This window comes from Rutidosis leptorrhynchoides, chromosome 5 (assembly GCF_046630445.1).
Source record: "Rutidosis leptorrhynchoides isolate AG116_Rl617_1_P2 chromosome 5, CSIRO_AGI_Rlap_v1, whole genome shotgun sequence".
Taxonomy (NCBI): Eukaryota; Viridiplantae; Streptophyta; class Magnoliopsida; order Asterales; family Asteraceae; genus Rutidosis; species Rutidosis leptorrhynchoides.
The window spans coordinates 460,539,474-460,559,339 of NC_092337.1; the positions used below are offsets into that span (position 1 = coordinate 460,539,474).

General features: G+C 29.5%; 1 protein-coding gene across 2 annotated transcripts; it reads right to left on the reverse strand.

The window, feature by feature from the left end:
- Positions 1-10,407: 10,407 nt before the first annotated feature.
- Positions 10,408-17,109, reverse strand: LOC139847216 (SNARE-interacting protein KEULE-like). 2 transcript variants are annotated; one of them, XM_071836866.1, is made up of 21 exons: positions 16,862-17,109; positions 15,823-15,881; positions 15,226-15,307; positions 14,803-14,881; positions 14,416-14,466; positions 14,209-14,305; positions 14,097-14,129; positions 13,509-13,634; positions 13,230-13,424; positions 13,027-13,110; positions 12,795-12,893; positions 12,621-12,694; positions 12,233-12,329; positions 11,997-12,122; positions 11,756-11,851; positions 11,539-11,658; positions 11,359-11,439; positions 11,070-11,245; positions 10,858-10,948; positions 10,669-10,758; positions 10,408-10,543 (listed from the first exon to the last, which is right to left on the reverse strand). In XM_071836866.1, exons 1-21 carry the CDS (start codon positions 16,935-16,937, stop codon positions 10,490-10,492), a joined length of 1,986 nt encoding a protein of 661 aa, XP_071692967.1. In that variant the 5' UTR covers positions 16,938-17,109; the 3' UTR covers positions 10,408-10,489. The 2 variants fall into 2 exon arrangements, with proteins under 2 accessions (XP_071692967.1, XP_071692966.1); XM_071836865.1 differs by having other exon boundaries at positions 11,040-11,245.
- Positions 17,110-19,866: the final 2,757 nt, after the last annotated feature.

Below are 19,866 nucleotides of genomic sequence, written 5' to 3' on the forward strand. Positions count from 1 at the left end.
GCGATCCCATCCACTAACCGAATTCACCTTTTGGCGAAGAACCTGAAGCACTTACCGGCGAACCTATTCGAAACACCATTTTCACTCTCATTTCCAGAATATCTCGCCATGATTATATACTATCTCAAATTCTAAACCTTATTCGTCCGCTCGTCCCGACCGACAATCATTCCGGAATAATAGAAGAATTCAACGAACTTCGCTCTCGAGTAATCGATTTGGAAAATATGGTGCAAAACGTACCAGCTTCAGCAACATCACCAGCACCAACCCCATCACCAACAGCAACATCCGCATCCCACACCACAACATAACAATCTGTTCCACGAACATCAACATCATACGCACCATGGATACCAAGGAGTACCAACAGCATTGAACGATGAAGTATTGATCCATAACTTCATCAATATTCTGTGAAGAATATGTGGATCCTAATAATTAACGATGAAGTATTGATCCATAACTTCATTAATATTCTGCGAAGAATATGTGGATTCTAATAGTTTTAGAGATTACTTATTCTAGCTCAAACCGAAAATCAAATGAGTCTAATATTATATTGACTCATTAAATCCATGATTACATTTGAAGAAAATATATATGTATATATATTTTCATAAAGATTGTGATTAAAAAAAAAAATTCTTTCGTACAAACTTTTAATGGTGAAAATATTTTAATGGGTAGGTAATACCCGATGAATACCTAAGATTTCACATTAATAAGTTACACTGTACATTCTTCGAATCTGATCCAACTGTCATTTACTATATTACTTACATCCACAGATATATGAATCCGTTCACTATAGAATAACCAATTCCATTCAAATTTCATATTTGGATTTGGACCTATCAGAATCCAACAAGTGGCATAATGAAGAAAATATTGGAAAAATAAAATTTGTTAGAAACAAACAATTTAACTATGAGAAGAATTTTGCTAAGAATCTACGCTAACTGTTCCTAGCTAACTGTTCCTAGCTAACTGGTTACATTTTATTTATCGCAATTTAATTATCACAATTTACATTCTCGCAATTTACATTCTCGCAATTTTATTTATCGTCATTTAATTTCTGTTATTTATTTTACGCACTTTATTTATCGTCATTCTGTTATTTACGCATTTTAAATATCGGGACACGTATACAATGTTTTGACATATCATATCGACCCATCTCTATATATATATATATATATATATATATATATATATATATATAGTTTGAGTTGTGATCGAGTCTGAGACATGTATACGGGTCACGATACGTATTAATTAATTCGAATAATATATATTTTAAATTATATATGAATTATTGGATTGTTAACTATGGATTATCGCCTATGGACTAATGACATTGGACAATTAAAATGAATTAAAATATTGATTATAATATATGAAACTAAATAATTCTTCAAGTTTGCCACTTGATTTCATCATAAACTTCATTTGTATCCTGATGATTACAATCTGCGTTCAAATCTTTCATGATTCTTGAAAATACCTCAATCGAGAAGATGAACCAACCGCACTTCATCTACGTAAGAAGAGATTGATGCATATAGTTATGCACTTAAAAACTCTCGCAACCTGAGTAAATGTTTAACGCGTAGCTGTGCTAATTTCCTTTAGCGTTATTATTGCCGAAAATAACTTTTCAATCTCTTTCCAAATTAGCCAATTTTGTCACAGCTTCAGCAAATTAACTTCAATTTTTATTCGAATTAGCTTTATTATAACCTTGATATATGAGTATGCATTTCGTCATCATTACCGAAGAATCGTTTATATTCCACCACATTAGCATTAAACTTACCAGCAACCTCATTACTCATTGGCTTAAGTCTTCCCGAAGAACCAATATAGTTATTCGTTAAAACCTATTCATATACTTATTCACATCTTATAACGAAAATTGCCATACCAATTACCTAGAATCCGCAATCAGTATTTCGAATCTAGCAACGTTTCTACATCAACAGTTATATGTATACATATAACCTTTAGAATTATGATCTTCCATTCTGAAATTCTGAAAAGCACTCTAGCCTACGAATCAGTTCTTTGAGTTTTGAAAAAGCTGAATTAAGCAGCAGAAACTGTAGACAACCGTAAACGACCTTAACCGTCAGAAGTTTGATGAGAAAGAATAGTATGTCGGTAAAGCTCGGAAAAGTTGGAACTGCTAAACAGATTGAGCAAATCATGAAGGAGACCAAGGACAAATACAGGGATCAAACCATGTATTTAAAGAATCCTGATGATTCTGTTCCTGATGAAATCTTTAGCGAATACCTTACTCCATAACCACTCTAAATCACCGTGAATGAATTTCTTCATCACAAATTGATTCTAAAATCCTAAGATATCATCGTACCTTTCTTTATTAATATCCTCAATATTTCTGAAGATATCTTCATAAATATTCTCGTTCGATATTAATTATCTCTCTGCGCTATCCGTATTATATCATAAAAGGAAACTGTTTTAGTTCTATATTCTGCGAACCTTTGAATTTAAAATATGAATGTTTTTGAAGTAGTGTTGGGAACTGATGCATGAGTTAGTATAATATAATGACACTTGATCAACGTGATTATATTACAGTAATTCATGTTGAGTTTCTAATGGAATGTGATGATTCACAGTACCATCATCATGTGCCATTCACACGACTCTTGCATTCTACTCAATCTTTAAACCTATTAAGAACATATATTCTTGATAGTTCTATCTTTTCAGATATTATGGTAATTTACCAAATCAAGATCGTGCCATTACGATTCTCTTCTTAAAGAATTAACTATGTTCATCTAAAACTTCATACCTACGAATTCTAGACCATAACATGTGGTGCTTAATGACAAGAAGAGGAAATGAAAGAATGAAGTTTCGAAGTGTAAATGAGGGTATAAACCGCAGAAAATAGGAGATGGCATTAACCGTGGATGACAATGATTATAGGAAACAGAAGCATGGACTTCGAAAAATAAGGAAAGATATACATCTCGACAACAACACATAATTTACAAATCGTGTATATCAATACGTATTGCAACGTAAAGACACGGAAAAATTAATAACACTATAAACCCAAGGGTATAGTAGAAGTAAATAGATTCTTCCAGTGGCAGATGAAAAAGAAGAATGACAGATATGAAAGTTAGGAGTATATCAAGAATCAAAACTGGATAAAGCATATTGATGAATACTTTAAAGTATGAGTTGTAGAAAATAAGGAAACGAAGGGTGTGGATTTATAGTGAAATATCCTACAGAGCAATCGAAACAGATTATTGCATTCAATCAAAGAAGATTCTGATTTCATTAATCGCCGGAGAATCAAATCTTATTACGAAGATTTTCTTTAAATCCCTTGAATTTCGGAGTCCAGTCATAACTACGTCATCGGTTAAAACGAATCTATATTTACTAAATTCATTCTCTTGCGATAACTTCACTCGTACTCTTCACAAAAATCAAACGGTTTTATCCATATTACTCAATGATGATAAAACTCTATTTATCAACTCATATTTGTCATGAAAATATTCTTATTGTTATCTATGACGACCTCTCTCAAATTTCGGGACGAAATTTCTTTAACGGGTAGGTACTGTGATGACCCGGGAATTTCTGATCAAATTTAAACTTTAATCTTTATATGTTTCCGACACGATAAGCAAAATCTGTTAAATCGAGCCTTAAAATGTTTGAACTATTTTTCATGAAATCATTTGACCTTCGACTGATTCTGACGATTCACGAACAATTGTTATAAATAAAAATGTATATACATATATATAAATGTAAGTATATATAATAATTTGAAATAATAAAATAAAATCAGCCATTAGAGTTAAATATGCAAAGCAATATACAAAATAGAAAGTGGTTATTAAAAATGAATATATATAAATATATATGAATTCTATAAATAATTATTACGATAAGTATATTAATATATATATATATATATATATATATATATATATATATATATATATATATTATATGAATTATATAATTATTAAATATTACATAATTAGTAATATCTAATATTAATGTATAAAAATTACAAGTTGATATATCAATGTCATTACTTTTATGATTGATATAACTATCATTATTAGTAATAATATTAATTACAATATATAATACATAGATATGACATTAAGTATATTATTATTATTGTTATTAAATAACACAACTTATTATTTTTATCATTGATAATATTAATATTATTACAACAAATATTATTACTAGTATCATTCATAATATTATTATTATCATTTTTATTATTGTTATTTTTATTTTTAATTATTATTAAACTTATTAAAATCATTATTATTATTCTCATTATATTAATAATTATTATATTATTAATATTACTTTTATTAATATTATTATTAATAGTATTATTATTATTATTATTATTATTATTATTATTATTATTATTATTATTATTATTATTATTATTATTATTATTATTAATTCTGATTATTATTGATTTAAAAATAATTATTAATTAATATTATGATCATACGAATTAGGATCTAAATTGATTTCGTGTACCCATCATACTGTAATTTATTTTGTTTCTTCCTCTAATCATGTTGCATAAACGAATCTAAGTACAGACAGAATCCAAATTAGTTAACAATCTGTGTCACTTTATTTTTTTTATATATTTATTTTTACTTTACGTCCTGATCTTGATTTAATTGAACCAGGCGACCAAATCCAGTGTTAGCAAAATTCATTCCATATTTTATCATCACCATTACTTGCTATTACCCTTTACAGCCTATAACTAAATCAAATTCAATCGACAATACCCAAAAACAGTTCTCGTCCCCTGTTCATGTTTATTTTATCAAAAACCCGAATTCAAATTCCATTTTTAAAATGTATAAATGCAATGTTGTTAGGAATCGTCCACTCAAACTTCCTGTGAAGTATCAATTTCCAATTTCTCATATCGAAGCCAGATTGTTGAGTCAAAGTTTCAAATCAAAAAAGTCAACATTTTCGTTCTTCATGAAATTCAAAATTGTTTTGACAATTCCAGATAAATTGATGGTTTGGAAAGTTTCCCGGTGTGTTTTGAAACACAATTTGTATTATAAGTTTTGTACAAAACGTTTTAAAAATCAAAGAACCAATTTTTTTTATTTTCAGTCGCGAACTGCATAAGCAGTTTTCAATTTTTATTTTTTATTTTTATTTCTTTATTTTATTTATGTAACACATCTGTTGCTAATTTATTAGTTGTTTACAAGTCTCAAAATGAAGCAACAAATTCGTTAAATTGGTTTTTGAGCTTAAATGGGTCGACTAGTCTAGGGTTGAAGAAGAAGATGAGAAAGGAAAACAGTTTAAATCGAGTTAAATACTGTTGGATTCTGTTTTATTTCGAAATATGGGCAACAGCCCAACGGTTTGAGGTGTTAGCGGGGAGCGAGGGGTCGTGGGTTCGAGACTTGGCAGTGGCTATTTTTTTTTTTAGAAAACCTTTACAATCTCTTTAAAGGTAATATATTCATTATTATTATTATTATTGTTGTTATTATTATTATTATTATTATTATTATTATTATTATTATTATTATTATTATTATTATTATTATTATTATTATTATTATTATTATTATTATTATTATTAATAAATAATGTTAGTATTAATTATGATTATGATTATGATTATGTTTATCACTATTATTATTAGGAAAGAAATAAAAATATATTATTATCATTATTATTATTATTATTGATATTAATGGTATTATAATTATTATTATTATCAAGTTTAGAATTATAGGTATTAGAAGAATTATTATCCTTAGTAATTTTAAAAGTAGTATTATCAGTATGAACATAGTTACAAAAATTGGATATTATTATTATTATTATTATTATTATTAAGTATGATAAATCCCAAGGTTATTATTATTAATATCATCATTATTTTTAAATTAGTTAATTTATTAAAAACTACTGTTATTATCATTATTATAAGATTTATCATTAAAACTGTCATTAATATTATTAATAATAAAATCATTAATATTGTTATCCTTATTATTAACACTAGTATTATTATATTCATTATTTTAATCACTATTAATATTAGTATCACTTTTGTAACTATTAGTATTATTAATCGTATAATTAGATAAAAGTATCATTATTAACAATATCATTACTATTATTAAAATTATCGTTTTTAATGAAATTATTATTAGTATTATTGTTATTATTCTTGTAAAACGTTAATATCAAAACCATCATTTTTAAACAAATAAATATTTTGAATATAAAAACATACTTATTACATATACTACAATTATATTAATAAGCCATATAACTATATATAAAGCATATTAATCTTATAAAAACTTATATACAACAAATTAGGTATTTTTTTTTTCCAGATATAGACATATTGATATAACTATATAAATAATAATCATTTTCAAATATATATTTAAACAATATATATAGTATATAAGGTTATAAGATATGAAATTGTTCAATTACAAGTATATATTTTAATGTATATATACGAATGATATAGGTTCGTGAATCCGAGGTCAACCTTACACTTGTTCAATGATGTTATATGTATTTTTACTACGAAATACAGTATGGTGAGTTTCATTTGCCTTTTTACCCTTTATATTTTTGGGCTAAGAATACATGCGCAACTTTTATAACTGCTTTACTAAATAGACACAAGTAATTGAAACTACATTATATGGTTGAATGATCGAAATCGAATATGCCCCTTTTTAGTCTGGTAATCCAAGAATTAGGGAACAGACACCTTAATTGACGCGAATCTTAAAGATAGATCTATCGGGCCCAACAAGCCCCATCCAAAGTACCGGATGCTTTAGTACTTCAAAATTTATATCATGTCCGAAGGAGGATCCCGGAATGATGGGGATATTCTTATATGCATCTTGTTAATGTCGATTACCAGGTGTTCAATCCATATGAATGATATTTTGTCTCTATGCATGAGACGTATATTTATGAGAACTGAATATGGAAATCTTGTGGTCTATTAAAATGATGATAATGGTTATTTATGTTAAACTAATGAACTCACCAACCTTTTGGTTGACACTTGAAAGCATGTTTATTTTCAGGTACGAAAGAAATCTTCCGCTGTGTAATTGCTCATTTTAAAGATATTACTTGGGGTCATTCATGACATAGTTCAAAAGACATTGCATTCGAGTCGTTGAGATCATCAAGATTATTATTATTAAATCAATTATAGTTAGATGTATTATAAAATGGTATGCATGCCGTCAACTTTCGATATAATGAAATATTGTCTTTTCAAAAACGAATGCAATGTTTGTAAAATGTATCATATAGAGGTCAAGTACCTCGCGATGAAATCAACTATTGTGAATCGTTTATAATCGATAAGGACTTCGTCCGGATGGATTAGGACGGGTCGCTTCAAAGTCTTACTTCCCGACGAAGTAAAAAATCTGTGAAAGTGAGTTATAGTCCCACTTTTAAAATCTAATATTTTGGGATGAGAATACATGCAGTTTTATAAATGTTTTATGAAATAGACACAAGTAAATGAAACTACATTATATGGGTGAATGATCGAAGCCGAATATGCCCCTTTTGCTTGGTAGCCTAAGAATTAGTAAACTGATCTACTAATTGACGCGAATCCTAAAGATAGATCTATTGGGCCTAACGAACCCATCCAAAGTACCGGATGCTTTAGTACTTCGAATTCGTTTTTATCATGTCCGAAGGATTTCCCGGAATGATAGGGGATATTCTTATATGCATCTTGTTAATGTCGGTTACCAGGTGTTCACCATATGAATGAATTTTATCTCTATGCATGGGATGTATATTGAAATATGAAATCTTGTGGTCTATTATTATGATTTGATAATATATAGGTTAAACCTATAACTCACCAACATTTTTGTTGATGTTTTAAGCATGTTTATTCTCAGGTGATTATTAAGAGCTTCCGCTGTTGCATACTAAAATAAGGACAAGATTTGAAGTCCATGCTTGTATGATATTATGTAAAAACTGCATTCAAGAAACTTATTTTTGATGTAATATATTCTTATTGAAAACCATTATGTAATGGTCGTGTGTAAACGGTATATTTTAGATTATCATTACTTGATAATCTACGTAATGCTTTTTAAACCTTTATCGATAAAATAAAGGTTATGGTTGTTTTAAAAATGAATGCAGTCTTTGAAAAACGTCTCATATAGAGGTCAAAACCTCGCGACGAAATCAATTAATATGGAACGTTTATAATCAATATGAACTGGACATTTCAGTAGAGCTGGAGCTGGAGCTTATTATTTTTTATAAGTGTTTGGTAAACTAGCTGGAGCTTATTTTCTAGTTCATAAGCTCTACTTTTTTTCATAAGCTACTAGGGGTGTGTTTGGCCGAAAGTAGCTGGAGCTGGAGCTTATAGCTGGAGCTGGAGCTTATGAACAGAAGCTGGAGCTGGAGCTTATTTTTGAAGGTGGTAGCTGGATCTTATTATTTTTTATAAATGTTTGGTAAACTAGCTGGAACTTATTTTTCAGTTCATAAGCTCTACTTTTTTTCATAAGCTACTACAAGTAGCTTATTTTTTCAGAGCTTATGATTTTTATAAGCTCTACTTTTTTTGTCTACCAAACGAAGCTTATGACTTGAAGCTTATGAAAATCATAAGCTCAAGCTCCCATAAGCTTCCATAAGCTCCAATAAGCTACGCGCCAAACACACCCTAGAAGTAGCTTATTTTTCTAGAGCTTATGATTTTCATAAGCTCTACTTTTTATGTCTACCAAACAAAGCTTATTACTTGAAGCTTATTAAAATTATAAGCTTAAGCTCTCATAAGCTCTCATAAGCTCCCGTAAGTTTCTCTACCAAACACACCCATAGTCCGACTAAAAAACTTGTCAGCTGAACAATTCATCAAACGCCTAAAATGCATATTAAACAATCTACATCCAATCATAAAAGATAATATTGTTTGTCATTTTATTTTAAAAGTGTAAATTAAAATATAAATTTAGAATTGGTTTCCATCTACCTAACTTTTATACCTTCTCGTACTTAATTCAAAATAATTAATTAAAATAATTTAAAATTATTTAATTTTAATAATTATTAATAAGATTTAATAATAATAATTAATTAATAAGATTTAATTTTAATTCAAAATTATTTAGATTAATGAAATCACCCTTAGATTTTTTTCTTTTGTTTTTTAATTTTTTTTAACAAAGGAATTAGCCTAATAATGACATCATCATTATAGAATTTTAATAGAAACTGTAGATTTTCACAACCACATTTCCTTGATCAACAGATTTAATTGGATGTTGATGAAAAAATAAAGAAATATTAATTTATTGACTTTTTATTAGAATTAGGTAATCTAATAATAAAGTAAGTTTATATAATATTATATCGTTTAACAAAAATAATATACCTTTTCTTTTCTTTTAGGAATTGTTTCTTTTTGGTATCATAATTATTTTCATTTTAATTCTATTTAACACCGTTACAATCACACACACATTATGTTAAAAAGACTAAATTTTTGTTTCAGTTTAGTCCAGCAAACATTATTTATGCCATCTAGGTTGAATGAAGCATATATGTTCTTCATCCATTTTGCTTAATTACACATCATAATAAGCGTTTGCATTACTATTATGAGTAGTCCTAGATACAAGTTCACTTAAAAAAAATAACATTAGTAAATAGTACTACTAGTATTGATTTTTTAACACTGCATCATATCTCACTGCTAACTAATCCAATAAACCCCCATATATTGATACCTAACAAAAAATACACAACATGAAATTTTACAGAAATACTTGAAAGTTTTTGGAAGTATATTTGATGTAGCAACATTAAAATGATGGTCATGTAATAATGTCAAAGAGTGGGTTTCTATTAGTCCATCTGCCACCAAATTATTACTCCGTACTATTTAAAAAGCTAATCAAAAGTTTTTTATTAATCACCAAGGACATGTACCACCAAAATTAAGCAGATTTCGACAATAAAGAATGGATTTCGGATACGATGTTTGGCTATGACCGAAATCCAATACTCGATTTTGCACGATAAAAGGAATGGATAAAAGAGTGAAAAAATCGATTATATATATATACACTAAGTAATAGTTTTGAACAATAATAATTTGACTTGATAAAAGGAAACACACTTAGAAAAGGTGGAGGAGGGACATCTTTACGAAGTTAATGCATCTTCGATTGGCACAAGATGTTTGAGTGAACTGTATCACGTAAAATGGTTAACTGGGCCGTATATTACACACTAGCCAAATAGTACAGTAGTAAAATAAATAATGGGAATTAGAGGCTGACTGTATATATTATGATATGATTACAAACCCAAAACCATGTAACCGCTGCTTTTTCGCTACAGAAATGAATCCCTAAATTTCAAGATCATCCAATGAGAGTTCATTTGCAGTCAGCAATTTCAGTTTCTGCAAATTAAATATGACCATAGAAAATACAACTATCATGTTTTTACTTTCTTAATTATAACATCGATTTAAAAAAAAAAAACTAAATAAATAAAGTGGGTAAAAAAAAAAGATAAGTTACTGACCGTAATGAAGTGTGTTGGATCATCAAGACTCGATGAACCCAAAACAACTTCTCTCTTCAACTTGGTCGTTAACTTGTGGCAAACACGCAACTGATAAGAACAGCAAGATGTAATATAAGTTTCTACATGATTGTTTGTCATAAAAAAAAAAAACTGCAAATTTTTTTAAAAAAATAATAGACAATCTACCTCTGATCTAGTTGCTCCGCCAACAATGAAGACAAAAACACGCCGACCCATCTTCTTAAAATCACTAGATGCATGTCTTAGAACAGAATCACTGCAATAGAAAAAAAATAAAAAATGCTCACAATAGCTTTTTTTATTGATAAAATAATATTAAAAATTACAACAGTTAGAATGATGCACACCTGGAATAACCGTCTTCAGAATCTCGTGGCCTGGCCCACGTTGCTGTTCGTCTGGATCTCATTGAATGAGCAGGTGCAGCAGATGGAGGATCAACCATTCTTGCTGACTCAGACTGAGTCCTCCCATGAAAAGTGGGAGCTGGATCATTCATACATGGGTAATCGTTCTTTGGCAGTTCATTTTTAATAAGTTTCTCGATTAGTTCCTAAAAAAAAGAAATAAATAAAAGAAAGACACACGGTGTAAGATTCATTCATTCATTCATTGGTTCCTCAAACAAACAATCAAGAAACAATACATACGTACATACATACGTACCTCGATGATAGGATAAAATCGTGATAACTGCCAAGCTGATTGCTCATCAGCTGCACGATCCTTTCTTAGCCCATGCTTCTTCTGCATCGACACAAAACAAGGGACGAAATTCAGAAATACTACCAAGTAACAAGAGGCGAACGACTTGATAATAATAACCTTTTTTGTATATAAAATAACCTTGTGAACATCAAATTTTAAAGAAAAGGCTCCAATTAAGTTCTTTTTGACATCTGATGATCCCTCGAGAAATCTCATGTTGTATACAGCATTCATATCATCAGCAGGAATTCTTGCTAACTAGTCAACGTATAATTTTCATAAAATATATACAACTATATCAAATATAAAATGTATACATTTAGTAATTAATTGACAATAAACTTAAAATTCTTGCCTCTATTAACTTTGCAAGTTTATCACTCTCAAACTTGTCTGGATGAGTTGCAGCATATATCATTAATAATCGCAGTTTATTTTCACGAGGAGCATCCTATACAAACAGGCAGCTAAGTTACACAGGAATCAAGAAATGTTTTATACATTATTAAAAAATACACATGTCTAATAGAGTATTGAAGGTATTTATGATGTTAATACCACTAGCAGATAATCATATTAGTATTAGTATTACTTACTGGTTTTGTTCTAAGGAAGTTGATGACTTCCTTAGTTCCTGCATCTCCAAACACAAGGTCCTGTTCTAACTGTCCCACTTCTTTCAGTCCCGACTCCCTAATTATACTGTTTATCTTGGCAGCAATCTGCGTCAACCGTATCCGTACATAATTAGTTTATGAGAAATGTTATAAAGCCATATTAGTAAAACATAGATGAGCATCATCGATATATATAAAATTTTATATGAACTTACATCAACATGCAGAGATAGTTTGTCGATCTGTTCAGTATATTGTGGCAATGAATGCACCATCTTTTGCAAGTCCCGAGTAGAGAACTCACTGCCACCTCTACACACAAAAAACAACAAGGATATTTGTAACCATTATATGTACAAATATTCAGTACTAACTAATATAAAATGTACATTGTAGGAAGTATATATAAGCTACAGTGAGCCAGCCTTAATGGACACCATTATAAAAACATACTACTCCTCTTATTCTGATTAAATAAATACTTTCAACAACATTTAGTCATAGACCCACATATACCAGGTCATCTTCGATTAGAGTATTTTACATTTTGAAAACACATATATATTATTATAATTAAAAATAAATTATGACATGTAACCAGACCTTGAACCATGCATTTGTGCAGCTTTATTCTTTGAGACAAAGCTCGTCATCTTATCATGCAGCCGCTCACTAGCCTGACAAGACACAATCAATCAGAAACCATTTATAAGTTCTGGCCATAAGTAAGTAAATATTAATAATTAACAATAATGATAACAAACAAATGAGACGTACATCTGCAATATGTGAATGGCGGAGCTCTAGCCATACAGAATCATGATCTTCCAGCAGGACCTCTTTTTTTTCAGGGAGCCCACCTGTTTTGCTTGCAACCTAAGTACTAACTAGTATAATTACTTTATGTATGTATGTATGTATGTATGTATATACTAATAAGTAATAACAAATAACAAAATATAAAACTCAAGGAACGAACAATCTACTACGCCCACAACCATAGACTAACCTCATGAACATATTTATTTCCATCCATATTAAGTAAATCATGGCACATGGCATCATATGTCCATTCATGAATGATAGGAGCAATCTACAAATATTATTATAAAAAACCATAATAAGATGCTTAGAAGAAAAAATTAATAACAACAGAGTGCATTATTGATTGATTGATTAAGAATATTAAAACCATATTAGTAACATAAAAACCTGGTCTATTGATCTATCCAGAATGAGCAACTCGCATGTTTCTGTCTGAGGAAAGTTGAAGTTTTTGAGAGATTTATATTTCATAAGACAATTCCAAACAGCTGCGGCCAGCTTCGTAGGGATCAAATCACGAATAGTTGTCATTGTGGTTGGATCTAGGGATTTGGCAGCACGATAACGTACATACGGAAACTCCTGTAGAGAGCAGCAGCTTACATAAGATTTGTCTATTTTTTTAAAAGCAAAATTGAAAAAGAAACAAAAAAAAAGATGACATACCAATAAGGAAGCAAATACAGTGGCAATACGATTGGCCATCAAATTCAAACATTCATCTCCTTTTCTAGACATCTCCTCGTTTCCATAAAGTTCTTCCAAAGCCATTGTGTTATCAGTTATAAAACACTGTTTCATATATATACATTTAGGATTTAGCTATACAAGCCACAAAGCAGCATATAAAATATGTGTTAATATTTATTTTGACCAACCACTTGATTTCAAACAATATATGCCCATCTCTCTAATATCACTTTATGGCCCAATCAATGATATGCCCAAGTTAAATGAACTTATACAGAAATCTTTATTAGCAAATATATCACTTTATGACCCCAGGCACAATGACATTCTTTTAACCTTAAAATGTACTTGGCATCTTTTAGGAAATATATAATGAAAGGTATATACCAAAATGCACACAGATACAGTCAAAGTCAACTACTGGAAAAGTGATGGCTCAAAACTCTCAAATCCCATATCCCTAAAAGTACTATTTCTGAGGTGCTATTTCATTCTTGTTTTTTACTTGAAAGCAAAAACGAAGCTTATGACTTTAGAACAAAATTAATTTAGCAGCATAAGTACCTGGCTATCAATGGCGAAGTACTCCAAGTTCATCTGCAATTTACCCTCAAACTCTTAGTATTAAATCTATCTATTTGGCTTAGAAGAATACAGATATAAGATGAAAATAAACCTCTTTCATTGCACGTAAACGAGTTTTTAAAGTTTGCTCCTTTTTAATGTAATTAACCAATTCTCTTGGAACTGATGAGCTGAAATAGACATAGGCACTGAAAGAAAAACAAAAACAAATATAAGGAATCATAAGAAGATATAAATAGCATGCACAATGAGATGAAGAAAACAGAAAATACAAAAGTACACATGAAACTTCACATACTCTTTATATAGAGGCGTTTTTCCAGCCATGTCAGACACGAGCATAACGACGCTGCATTGTAACAGAAGCACATGATGATATGATGAGGAGATATTAAAGTAAGATGCTCTTATATCAGATTTGCAATTGAATTTAAACATAACAAAGTCATAGACAGAGCTGGCACTGATTTTTAGCATAAGATATATTGGATCACATTAAAAATTAAAGACAAAAAGAGTGAGAAATAAATAAATATATAAATAAATAAGAAGATATGAAAAATCGGCCTTATCTAGTAAGGTTCAAGAAACCTGGAAAGTATCCAAGTTAGGGATTACGTATTATAGTTCAAATTCAATGAGTTGCAAAAGAGTAAAAAAAAAAATTAAGGAGAAATTGTGGTACTTTTCTCTTGTAGGCTGAATGTAGTAGACTGCATCCATAGTAGGAAGTGGTTGTCTTCTCTTGTTTATGTCTTCCACCACTAAAAAAATGGAAGAAAAAAAAAGGAGTCAAACTGTAGTGAAATATTAGCTCTTTGCCCAACAATAAAAAATGGATAGTACTTATATTTCTACCAAGTGCATTGACATACAAATACAAATGCAACTTGAAAGATGTTGCTAAAGGTATAATTAGCAATTGTAGAAGTGTTTAAGATATGTTTTGGTGTTCCAGATTGTTATAAAAGAGGCAGATATGTTAGAAAACAGATATAAGTAGGTTGATGCGTAGTGGCAATCGCTTAAAGGGAGGTCAACATTAATTAATTGTACATTAATTAATACTAAACACCACAAAACAAATGGTTCAACTTTTACATCTTACATGATACTCCTTCATCTGTGATGTCTGCCATCTTGCATGAGCATGACATAATTTTAACAGTCACTTTGTCCATAATCAGTACCTGATAGAACAAACATCGGACACATATAAATTGAAGAACAAATAAAATATATACGTTAACTTTTAATAAGATGTAAGTTATTTATTCAACAAAACAAAAACTAACCAGTTAACTACACCACTAATAACTTAACTTTCATGAGTCGCATAATATACATTAAACAAAAAAAGTCCAAAAGCCAACATAGTGCAATTAATCAAAAGATCCACAACAAGAATAACGGCTGAATACATACAACTCTAGACAAGAAAGCATATTTTTCTGCAACCAACTGCGAGAACTCAACTTGAACTTTCTAGTGTCATAGTCCAACTCAGCAAGTGCAAACGATAAGAATTTATATGGTGAGGGATTAAAGAACAAATTTTTATTGAAGATTAACTATATTACATATTCTTACCCTGGCATAACATCATCACATCTGACCAACTCTAACTTATAACCTAAGTGCACTTGTGATATTTCAAGTTCGTGAAATATAAGACCAAAAACAGCATGAATACAAGGTTGAATACCTTCCAATTTGATTTTGCATCCGTTCTTTTTGCTGATCTGAGCATTTCATACAATAAGCCTGCACGTGGGAATTTAAAACTGAATCAAATGATACAGATTTAAAACAGCATGTAAGAAAGGACTAATCACACAGTCACATGTGTCATTTTTAACACAATCAAGTGTGCTCCTTATACAGAGTATTATTTATGACTGTTTACATATCCATTGAACATCTCTTAATCGATTATTTTGAGAAGGTACTATTATCTATAAGATTTAAGCAATGCAAACTGAAACTTGATTATAGCCTCTACTACAACTAGTATGAAGTAGAATGCCTATTCTATATATATTCTTTTTTTTTTCATGTATCTACTCATGAACGGAGATTATAGGTCTTCAACAAACCCGAATTTACTAAGTAGATAGATTACTGATGTATAAAAGACATGTGATATACAGGTGCAGATGCCTAAGCACATAAATGCGCAGCAGATCATTCGTGTATTATAATGGAAAGTTAGGGTCCTCAAAACTTATCCATTTCAACTTCACTTTAATTAGTTGGTTAATTAGACAAACTAAAAAAAACCAAATCCAACATCCTCTTGTGACATTCATTCTCATAATAATCAATTTTGAAAGATTAACTTTTGTGATTGATTTATATGTTGAAGCTATACTTCATCTACTTTGCGTAAGTTTGTTAGAAAATCACCTTATATGAGTATTTCCAATGTATGCACCAAAGGTTCGATCAAATTCAATTCAAATTCACCTTAAAAAGAAATTTTTTTTTTATCTAACATCAAATTTAATTTATTTACACCAAATATTTTCTCCTAACTTGTTATATCGTCAAATAATAATTGAAATTAAACTGAATAACAAAGATTCATAAGGTCTAGACATCATCAATTATTAGATCAATCAAAGTAACTGCATTCAGCTTTATTAAGACCTAACCAAACCTGATCATAATTCATAACCATAGCTGAACTAAGTATAAATACATAAAGACTTGAAACATCGTGAAAATAGAATAAAGAAACTTACGATCTCGAGTAATTTGTCTGAAATTTTTATATTCGTTGCCTCCTTGAGACGACGTATCTGAATCAGACATCGACATATTTGATTCTGAAGAAGCTAAATTCAGTGGGTGAACAAAAACTTTGAAGTTGAACAAAAAACGCAGATCGAGCAATCAGTTTAATTCTTCAAAAATGGTGGTTCAACGATGAGAGAGATAAACAAAAAATAGTGTTGAAACGTAAAATGAAAGAGGGTATGAAAGTGAATTTGGTTTGTAACCCGACGTTGAATGACCCGTACCCGAATTATCTTCTCTATATCTGTTCTCTAATCTCTAATGTTATTATCTGGGTCATATCGGGTGGGTGGTTTTCGCTCTTACCGTGGTTGGTTTGGAAGTTTGCTTAACGAGGTCGCTCACTATGAAAAGAGGTGTGCCTGTGAACATAAAATTACTAAAATGCCATAATATAATATAATATATTATATTACAATCTTAGATGTTATCCTTTCAAATCATTTTACGACAATAAGTTTTAACTCTAGCTAGTCTATCAAGCAATTACACAAAAGTAAGTTTCAAAGTTCCGGTTTGAAAAATAAGTTTTAGTTATAAGTTTCAGCTCCAGCTACCAACTAGCTCATTCAAACACACCCTTAATTTAGAATAAAGAAAATTCGTTTCTCGGTCCAATGGTAGGAACGTAAAATGAAAGTGGGGTAACCTTGAACTTTAAGGTACTCAAAGTTCAAGATGATAATTAACATCCGATCCAGTAGATAATTATCCAATATGATTCGCTTAAAGTGATATGAATTATGTGAACGGAAGAAAAATGGATATGAATATGAATGTTTATTGAATTAGACATAAACCACAATTTGTAATCAACGAATGAACCTGATTTCACCGAATATGCTTATATATATAAATATTAATATCATCGAGGTATTATCTGAGATGTATAAGCTATGTGTTGGATTTGAGTCCTAGTCGGCGCAGGTTCGAATTCATGGGGGGTTTTCTTAAGGGTTCTGTTGTGGTGAATAAAGGTGTATACCCTAAGCCACTCGGATTTTAATTCAAATCACACCGGGTACCCAATGCGGCGATGGTGTGTGAAGAGTTTCCTCCTAACACGTGTGTAAGTGACAAATGAGAGTATTTGATGTCAAAATAGTTGGTTTAAACAATATATATATATATATATATATATATATATATATATATATATATATATATATATATATATATATATATATATATTAATATATATATATATATATATATATATATATATATATTAATACATCATCATAACCATCTCAGTTTAATATATTTGATTAAAATATATGCATCTTTCTTTTACTTTTTTATTGCACTAAAATTACTACTCCGTAATATTTCCTACTTTTAACGACGAATTTTTTCCTGCATTTTTAACTGATATTTTGATTAATGTACCTATGAACATGATCATATTTTAATATTTACGGTGTTTATATTGTCGTCAGATCATATATATATATATATATATATATATATATATATATATATATATATATATATATATATATATATATATATATATATATATATATATATATATATATATATATATATATATATATTGGTTATGTGATTTATAACATATAGGTAATATAAGTTACAACTTGTTTCATATAACAAGCTATGACTTCAAATAATAATAAGCTGCAAAAAATAATTAACAATTAATTATCTAATTAATATCCATTAATCCAGATTAATTCATCGGATATGAATATGTATAGATGAATTAAAAGTATAATGATATGTATATGAATATAGATGAAACTTTGGTTAATGAATAAATGTGAATTTGACATAATTCGATTAAGATCTAATACTACTAAAGTCGAAGGACAACAAATTTCCTATGTTAGAATCTTCTTACTTATTTTATTGTTATTGCTTATAATATCGTATGTATATATTTTGAAAGGGAGGTGCTATTTTCAACCTTGTTTTTAATAGATCCACTTAAATTAATATTATTAGTTTACAGTAATTGAACTATGAACACCAGACTCTCAATTAAACAATAAATAAGAATTATTAGTGCAAGAATTGAGAGAACGCGATAATGAAATATATAATTGATAATGTTAATCGTGCAAAAGATACCAGTTCAAAGCAAACCATACGACCCCTATTTATACAGATAAACACCAAATCTAAAGATTTGGTTTCCAAAACAACTTAGCTATAAATAAGGTAAAGATAAACATAAAAACTAAACTAATATGCAAATAACTCTAAAGTTAATCTTCTGGAGATAAAACCGAATCAAAACAAATCTTCTTAAACTTTAAAGATATCTCCAGAATATTCCTTAGCTTAGGCATCAAGAAATCTCAAACTGTTGACTTCAGTAAACATCAGAGTCTGCAACTTCATACTCTAAATCTCCAGACTCTAGCATGCTTTTGACTCATCAGATTTTCATTTTCCCAACAATCTCCCCCTATCTGATGATGTCAAAACAACCTGTACACCTAATTAACCACCTTAGCATACTCCTTTTCGATAAGCTTACACTTGTTCTTCATGTAAGGAATTTTCTTCAACATGGTTAGCTTACTATACAAGTGATTCAACAATTGAACCCTAAAAGAAAAAGTTTGCTCTGTCTCACATCTGAATAATAAACTGATCAACATCTCAATACTAGCCCCTTCAAACTGATCAACCCTAATCAACATCCTTTGATTTCCATTTGTCTTAAACATCAAACCATCCAAATACTCAACATACTTATCATCAACAAACTCTAAATGTTCAGGGACAGCATACCTTTTAACATGTCCCCTAGCTCTCCTTTCTTTCATCTCTAGATCAAACATTCCACAAAACACCTCATAATCCTTAAAACTTATAAACCCTTCTTCAAACACCAAATGTACCAGCATATAAACTCTCTTCAACACTTCTTTCACAACAACTTGATCCCCTGCATACTCCTTGATACACACAGCTATGCCTT